Source organism: Juglans microcarpa x Juglans regia, chromosome 6D (assembly GCF_004785595.1).
Source record: "Juglans microcarpa x Juglans regia isolate MS1-56 chromosome 6D, Jm3101_v1.0, whole genome shotgun sequence".
NCBI classification, from domain to species: domain Eukaryota; kingdom Viridiplantae; phylum Streptophyta; class Magnoliopsida; order Fagales; family Juglandaceae; genus Juglans; species Juglans microcarpa x Juglans regia.
In genome coordinates, this window is record NC_054604.1 from 13002309 (window position 1) to 13010289 (window position 7981).

At 38.6% G+C, this 7981-nt stretch overlaps 1 protein-coding gene across 1 annotated transcript; it reads left to right on the forward strand.

Moving 5' to 3' along the window:
• The first annotated feature begins 2107 nt into the window (after positions 1-2107).
• Positions 2108-3510, forward strand: LOC121235392. Its single transcript, XM_041131739.1, has 2 exons — positions 2108-2386; positions 3103-3510. The coding sequence occupies exons 1-2, from the start codon at positions 2108-2110 to the stop codon at positions 3508-3510; spliced, it is 687 nt and encodes a 228-aa protein (XP_040987673.1).
• Positions 3511-7981: the final 4471 nt, after the last annotated feature.

The following is a 7981-nucleotide window of genomic DNA, read 5'->3' on the forward strand; positions in this document are numbered from 1 at the left end:
AGATTAGAAAATGTTTATGTATGCATGTTTTCAAAAGAAAGGATTAAGTGATTAATAAGTTAACATCATGGTGTATTGCTTACAGAGTATTTGACTCACTTTTGTTTTAAATGTTTTAAATGTCCAGGTAATGACGAAAAGGCTGGGGAGCAAGACACTACTGAAGAGGGAGAGGCTAACGCTTGGGGTCTTCCGTAACTAGAACTGTTATGTTTATGGTCAAACATTCTATTCGACCTTATATGGATGATGGGCTATGTTTATGTATAGATGTTTTATGTTGGGATGGACTCTGAGAGTCTCTTATGGGTGAATGTTTGAATAGAATGTCTATCAGGTGTTCCATTTATTAGATTAGAAATTTAGAATACATATGTGTCATGTTCATGCTGATCGCATATTACTGGAATAAGAGAAAGAAAGTAAAAGAAAAGGACAACTATGTACGTCGCGATCCCGCCCTTCCCGGGGCGAGGTTGTGACAAATCTTGGTATCAGAGCAAAAGGTTATAAGGTCTTGTAGACTTTAGGGATGAACTAAGCTGAAGTCCTCTCTCTAAAGTATGACAAGCTCTGCAGCAAGTTTAAAATGTATTTTCTTATTGAGTAACATGAATTATTTTTGAATGATTGCAAGTCATGCATATTTGTTTCATATGTGTCCATTGTTATTGTTACTGTTATATGTGTTTTAGTATGGCACCGATAGACAATACTAAGAGAGACAGATGTTGGGGGGCGGGGGGGGGGGGGGGGGACCCCGTTCCCATAGTGTAGAGAATCAGTAGGAGGTTCCCAGAGATATGAGGGACCTCACCAATGCAGTTGCTTGCTTGATGGAGACCGTTATTGATGGACAAACTGTGACGTAAAGACAAACCCAACATTCAACAACCTTTGAACTATTTGGTAGACAACACCCTTCGGTGTTTGATGGCACGTGTAGCGAAGCAGATGCTGACAATTGGATCAAGAGCCTAGAGAAGATCTTCTGCATAGTCTTGTGTCTTAAATGAGAGAAGATGGATTTCGTTGCTTACAACTTATTTGGCATGGCAAACGGGTGTTGGAAGTCTACTCATGGGCTTATTTCGCCAGAGTTAAGCGAGGCAACTCCAATTTCATAGGCGATATTTAAAGAAGCTTTCACTAATCGGTTCTTTCCCTATTTCCCCATTGGGCATTAGCGTTAGGCAATTCTATTGCTACACACTCTTTTGTATCCTGTAATTTTGAATGTTTAAGTGAGAGGACTCCCGAGTCCTTAAAGTGTGCAATGTCCGTTCCTACTCCACTTGGAGACTCCGTAAATTGTAGTTCCGTATTGAAGGGATGCGCGATAGAGATACAAGGTCGGCACCTCCTTGCCTATTTAATCCTATTATACATGGAGGAGTTCGATGCCATTTTTGGGCATGGACTGGTTGTCTAAGCACCATGTTTGCATGGAGTACTTTGAGAATAGAGTGGTCACTAGATGACCTGGTGAGACAGCATTCCGCTTCTGTGCAGTGGGTAAGTGCCCTAAGCCCAAGATGGTTTTCGCGCTAAAGGCAATTGAGATGCTAAAGAAGGGGTTGCGTGGGGTTCTTTGCTAATTTGGTTATGTCTCAACCAAATGAGCCTCAGCTTCTGGATATCGAGGTAGTGAGAGAGTTCCCCAATGTCCTTTTGAATGAGCTACCTGGCTTACCTCCAGATAGAAATTGAGTTCTTAATAGATCTTCTACTACAACCGACATCGATCTCCAAAACACCATATTGGATGGCACCTATAGAGCTCAAGGAGCTTAAGGATCAGCTGCAGGAGTTATTGGAGAAGGGCTTTATTCACCCTAGCGTGTCACCATGGGGAGCTCCAGTCCTCTTTGTGAAAAAGAAAGACGGATCGCTGTGCCTTTGCATCGATTATAGAGAACTGAATGGGGTGACCATTTAGAATTGGTATCCATTACCTCGGATCGATGATCTATTTGATCAGCTTCAAGGAGCACAGGTATTCTCGAAAATTAATCTCCGTTTGAGATAGCACTAGTTGAAGATTAAGGCGGAAGATGCTCCTAAGATTGCCTTCAGGACAAGGTATGGACATTACAAATTTCTAGTAATGTCCTTTGGATTGACTAATGCTCTAGCGGCTTTTATGGATTTAATGAACCATATATTCAAGGAGTACATTGACCAGTTTGTTATCATACTTATTGAAGATATCCTGGTTTATTCTAAGAGCCCGGAGGAGCATGCAAAGCACCTAGAAGTGGTCTTAGAAATTTTAAGGGAGAAGAAACTGTATGCCAAACTAACTGTGAGTTTGGCTGCAAAAGATTTCTATCCTTGGCCACATAGAGGCGAAGATGGGATTTTTGTGGATCCTTTAAGGGTTGAGGCAATTGTAGAATGGCCTAGACCTAAGACGATCCAATAGATCAGGAGCTTCTAAGGTCTTGCGGGGTATTATTGGAGATTTGTCAAAGGGTTTTCCCGCATTGCAGCCCCCATGACAAAGCTCACCAGGTAAGGGGAGAAATTTATATGGACTAAGGAGTGTGAGAAAAGCTTCCAGGAGTTGAAGGAGAAGCTTGTTACGACACCTATTCTAACTATACTTTCGGGTACAGGTGGTTTCGTGATATACGACAACGCGTCACACCAAAGGTTGGGATGTGTCCTGATGCACTGCGGGAGAGTTGTAGCATGTGCCTCCAACCAACTCAAGGATTATGAGCACAACTACTCGACCCACGACCTAGAGCTAACAGCAGTTGTCTTCGCCTTAAAGATTTGGCGACATTACTTGTACGGGGAGCATTGTGAGATCTACACGGATCACAAGAGTCTTAAATATTCTTTCACCCAGAAGGAATTAAATGTGAGACAACGTAGGTAGTTGGAGCTGATAAAGAATTTTGACTGTACCATCCTGCCAAGGCTAATGTTGTAACAGATGCCCTCAACATGAAGTTTTCTTCTAGTACCCTTGCGAGCATGTATACCCCTTAGAAATCTATTCTCCTCGCATGGAGAAGCTAGGCGTGGAGATTGTGAGGGATGTACAGGCAATGTTTAAGTACCCGGGTTCTTAGTCCGACAGTATTGGACTAGATTAAAGCTGCTCAGAGTGAAGATGTCAACCTCCAGAAGATGAAGATAGAGGTTTCAGAAGGGAAGCAGCTCACCTTTATGGTTTTTGAAGATGGGTCCCTACGGTTTAAAAGGAGACTATGTGTACCAGCAGAGAAAGAATTACTGGATCTACTACCGAGGGAGATGCACGGGTCTTTACACACAATGCATCCGAGTAGCACCAAGATGTATCGAGACCTGAGACAACACTACTGGTGGAGCGGGATGGAGAGGGATGTAGCTAATTTTGTAGCTCAATTTCTGACGTGCCTAATGGTTAAGGCTGAGCATCAAAGGCCTTCAAAAACACTACAACTAGTGCCGATCCCAATTGGCGAGATTAGCATGGACTTCGTGGTAGGATTTCCTACAGCGCCGGGCAGATAAGACTTAGCATGGATGACCATCAATAGGTTGTCCAAGACAACTCACTTCATCCGTCTTCAGATGACCTATTCGATGAGCAAAATGGTAGAATTGTTTGTCTGGGAGATAGTCAGACTACGTGGGATTCTATCCAAGATCGCGTCGAATTGGGATTCGCGATTCAAGTCAGCATTTTGGAGGAGTGTGCAAAAGAATCTGGGTATAGAGTATTTCTAAGGGTAGCTCCCATAAACGGGTGATGAGGTTTGGAAAGAAATGCAAGCTAACTCCTAGATTTATTGGCCCATTTGAAATCCTGGAAAGAGTAGGAGCAGTGACTTACAGACTTGCACTCCCTTCACAATTCTCAGCCATGCACAATGTATTTCACATCTCAATACTTCAAAAGTATGTGCATGATCCCTCCCATGTGATCGAGTATGCGCCCTTATAGGTACATGAGGATTTCTCTTATGAAGAAACATTGGTTCGGATCCTAGGTTGGAAGGTACAAGTGCTCCGTAGCGAAACAATCCCGATGGTCAAAGTGCTGTGGAACCACCACACCGAACAAGAGGCGACGTGGGAGCATGAGGACGGTATAAGGGAAAAGTATCCTTCCCTTTTTCTTTGTGGTACATTCAGTCTCGAGGACGAGATTCTTTTTTAGGGGGGGTAGAGTTGTAATACCCAAGTCCTACTACGTTGGTCCTTACGTCATATTATTAATTCTTTAAGTTAAATATTTTGAGATAAATATTTTTATTATTTTATTTTAAGATGAGTATGCTTTATTTTAAAATATGATTTATTAAAATAAATCAAAAGTATTATTTTTAAGACTTTCAAATATTTTCCATTAAACCCTTTAATTTTATTCATTTAGGAAATGACCCAATTATTCTCTACCGTTAGATTGGTAGGTGAAAATCATTCTTGAGGTGAATAGATCTCCACCATCCACTTGCTTCCTTGTGATGGAAGGAGGAAACAAAGACCAAAAAGTCCTTATCCCTCCTCAAGCTTATGGTGAAAGCCACACAAAGGAGAAAAGAAAAGAGAGAAAAAAAAAAAAAAAACAAATTCTAAGGCATTCTATCCCTTAACTCGTCGGTCTACACCCAAGAAAGAAAAGAAAATTCCACCTTCCTTTCCAAGCAAGCTAAAGCAGATGCAGACCCTCTCTTCTTCTCCTCTCTTTTGTTATTCAAGAGTTCCTCTCATCTCCTTCAAGCTTGTGACTCCATAGCAAGGGAAAAAAAATATATTTTTCTCTCATCCTCTCCAAGCCATATGAGTATACTCTCTCCATACCCAATTTCGGCTTTGCCTCAAAGCTTGAAACTAAAGATTGATTTCATCTTCCAAATGGTGAAATATTGAAGGTAATAGACTTTTGGTTTATTCCCTAGTGTGATTTACATGTGGGTTTCGAGTTTCATCAATTTTCTTACTTATGATGTTTCGGTTTTGGGGTTTAAAACAGTGATATCATGTTGCTCTTCATCCACACGGCTATACCTCTATGGTCTTCCACTTGTGTTTTGAAAGGGGCTAAGAGCTCAAGGTAAAAAAAAAAAAAAAAAAAAAAAAATCCTAATTTAACTTATTTGATTTTAGTGTGATTTTAGAAGCTCACTAAGTTGTTTTAGCTTGTGTTTTGGTGTAGTTAAATTCCTATATTGCAAATAAATATGTATGCCCTGTTTTTGGCCCAAACTGAATGGTATTATAGTTGTTTTGCTATGTATTTTCCTATATTTTGAAAATACTATGTTGCTATTAAACTTGAGATTTGTTATCTAAACTATTTAAAATATTAATGGGATATGTTATCTAAACTATTTAAAATATTGCTTGTGTGATTAGATTATAGCATGGTTGGTTTAGGTATAAGAGATTAATTGTGCATGATGTATTATGATATGCAAGGTGTCCAAGTACCCCTAAGCCCATGTCATGCCACGTCTTGATGTAAAAATAGCCCACTTATGTTGCCCCTCGTTTACTTAAATTCTACCTAACCCAAGAGTCCAAAATATTGATAAGCTAACCTATTTATAATACGGGACTACAAGTTGATTTAAAGGGCATGTTTCCTAAGCTTGTTTAGCCTACTTGAGATGCCTAAATCTATTTTAAAGCCCATTGTTGAGAATTTCCAGAATTATCTCCTAATGTCCATAACCCGAAGTGAACTTGAACCAAAGAGACATTGCTTGAAGCCTATGAATTCTTAACCACTTTTCATGTAAGCTTTTAAAATAGTCTTTCCATGGACAACTAGCATGTCATAATATTTAAGTTCATTCTCTTGAAAGTCGAGGTGAGGCGTAGTCATTTGGGTTGATGTTAAGCATAGAAGGGACGTTAGATTATAATATCATGGCCTTCTTCTCTAAAGGGAGGGCTAAATAATATTGTATTAGTATTAACACGCTTATACTATTTATTGGATTAGGACCTATATTGACGATGGAAGTATCGAGGAGCATAGATGTAAGTAGCTATGACCATGCTTCTTACACCAAGTTCTCTTTATGAAAGAATTTATCTCTCTCTCCTTTCAAATGTTCTTCTTAAGAAAGAGTAAATGTATATAGTATGTACAAGCCCTTTCTTGACTGCCCATGTTAAACACTCTAGCGATTATAATTGTGTGTATGTATATAAGGTAATGTATGCACATAGGTTCTAAGTCATGAGATTTTCATACATACTCTCGCAATAAACTTATTGATTATTCATATATATAGTATAGCATAAAAATGTATCTTGTTCATAAAAATGTATGTGCATCGGAGTAAGAAAGATGATGAAAATGTTTTGATTGCAAAGGAAAGGAAATGAATGTCTCATGCCTTAGGCTTCAAGTGATACTTAAAATGAGATTTAAAATGTCTCTATGAACTGATGCTTTAAATGACGCGAAGAAAGTGCTTTAAAATGCCCCTATGAACTGACATTAAAATGTCCCTATGAACTGATATTTTATGGATGTCATGAAAGATGATGTTTAAGCTCATGCTTTTAAATGATGTACTTCCGTGAATGAACTGTTAAATGAAAAGGACTGACATGAATGAAAGAAAGTTTTATTATATGAAAATACATAACGACCATATGAATGAAAATGGTACCAAATGAATGGGCATATTACAATGCCAGGTAAGTAGTAGTGCACCCAGTGCTGCCCCTGACTGAAAGAGATTCTCAACCTGTGGCCACGGGCAGAATCCAGGTCCAAAAGAAGACCGCTAACCCTAACACATGAGGCGTAATAGTGTGTACCGGCCAAAGAAAGTGAAACATGAAAGTATAGTTATCTCTTAAACTGTTTATGCATGAAAGTATTACTTATTCCTTAAATGTTTATGCATGAAAGTATGACCTATTCCTTAAACTATTTATGTATGAAAGCATTGTCAACATTAGTAAATGTTTATGTATGCATGTTTTCAAAAGAAATGATTAAGTGATGAATAAGTTAACAACTTGGTGTGCTGCTTACTAAGTATTCGACTCACTTTTGTTTTAAACGTCTAGGTAATGACGAAAAGGCTGGGGAGCAAGGCACTATTGCAGAGGGAGAGGCTGACGCTTAGGGTTTCCCCTAACTGGAACTGTTATGTTTATGGATGATGGGTTATGTTTATGGTCAAACATTCTATTCGACCTTATATAGATGATGGGCTATGTTTATGCCTAGACGTTTTATGTTGGGATGGACTCTGAGAGTCTCTTATAGGTGAATGTTTGAATAGAATGTCTATCAGGTGTTCCTCTTATTAGATTAGAAAGTTAGAGTACATGTGTGTCATGGTCATGCTGATCGCATATTACTAGAATAAGAGAAAGAAAGTAAAAGAAAATGACAAGTATGTACGTCGCGATCCCTTCCTTCCTGGGGCGAGATTGTGACATAACATAATATCATAACATGTACACTTGCCAACCTTTGGTGTCATAACATTTGACTTCACTTCGGCGTTCTTTAAAAAGAACCCATTCAAAGCCCATTAACTATTTTTCGTCAACTCAGGGGTTACCACTTCATTTTTACTCACTTCAAAGTGGACAGAGAAGTTCCACCAGGATAATTACTCTTCCCAACCTTTGGGGTCATGACAAAATTTATTTTCATGTTATGCTTGAAAAATTGCAATTCATGACATGTGTATATGTAGCAAGCTTTCATGTGAAAATGATATTTATATGCAATATGCTAAAATGGTGAAAATTTCACATGTCATGTAGGTAAGTGTTCATGTATTCAATGTATCATATAACATGATGTTTCTTACTTAAAATTACAATTATAACATAAATTTGACATTTATCAATAAATCATAAATAACTTATCAAGGTGTAAGTTAGAGGTTAATTTACAAACTTCTTGTGTGCGTTAATCGTAGCAGTTGTAATCAAAGTTATGCTGAGTTAGGGTCTTAACTACTCAAGGAAGATGCTCAGAATCAAAGGGTTTCAAAAA

What these genes read in the sequence shown, in the direction of transcription:
- LOC121235392 (XM_041131739.1), top strand. Translation starts at nt 2,108, where the DNA reads ATGTCCTTTGGATTGACTAATGCTCTAGCGGCTTTTATGGATTTAATG. An exon ending in TGGATCCTTTAAGGGTTGAG is followed by an intron (nt 2,387 to 3,102) that starts GCAATTGTAGAA and finishes GTATTGGACTAG; the next exon opens with ATTAAAGCTGCTCAGAGTGA.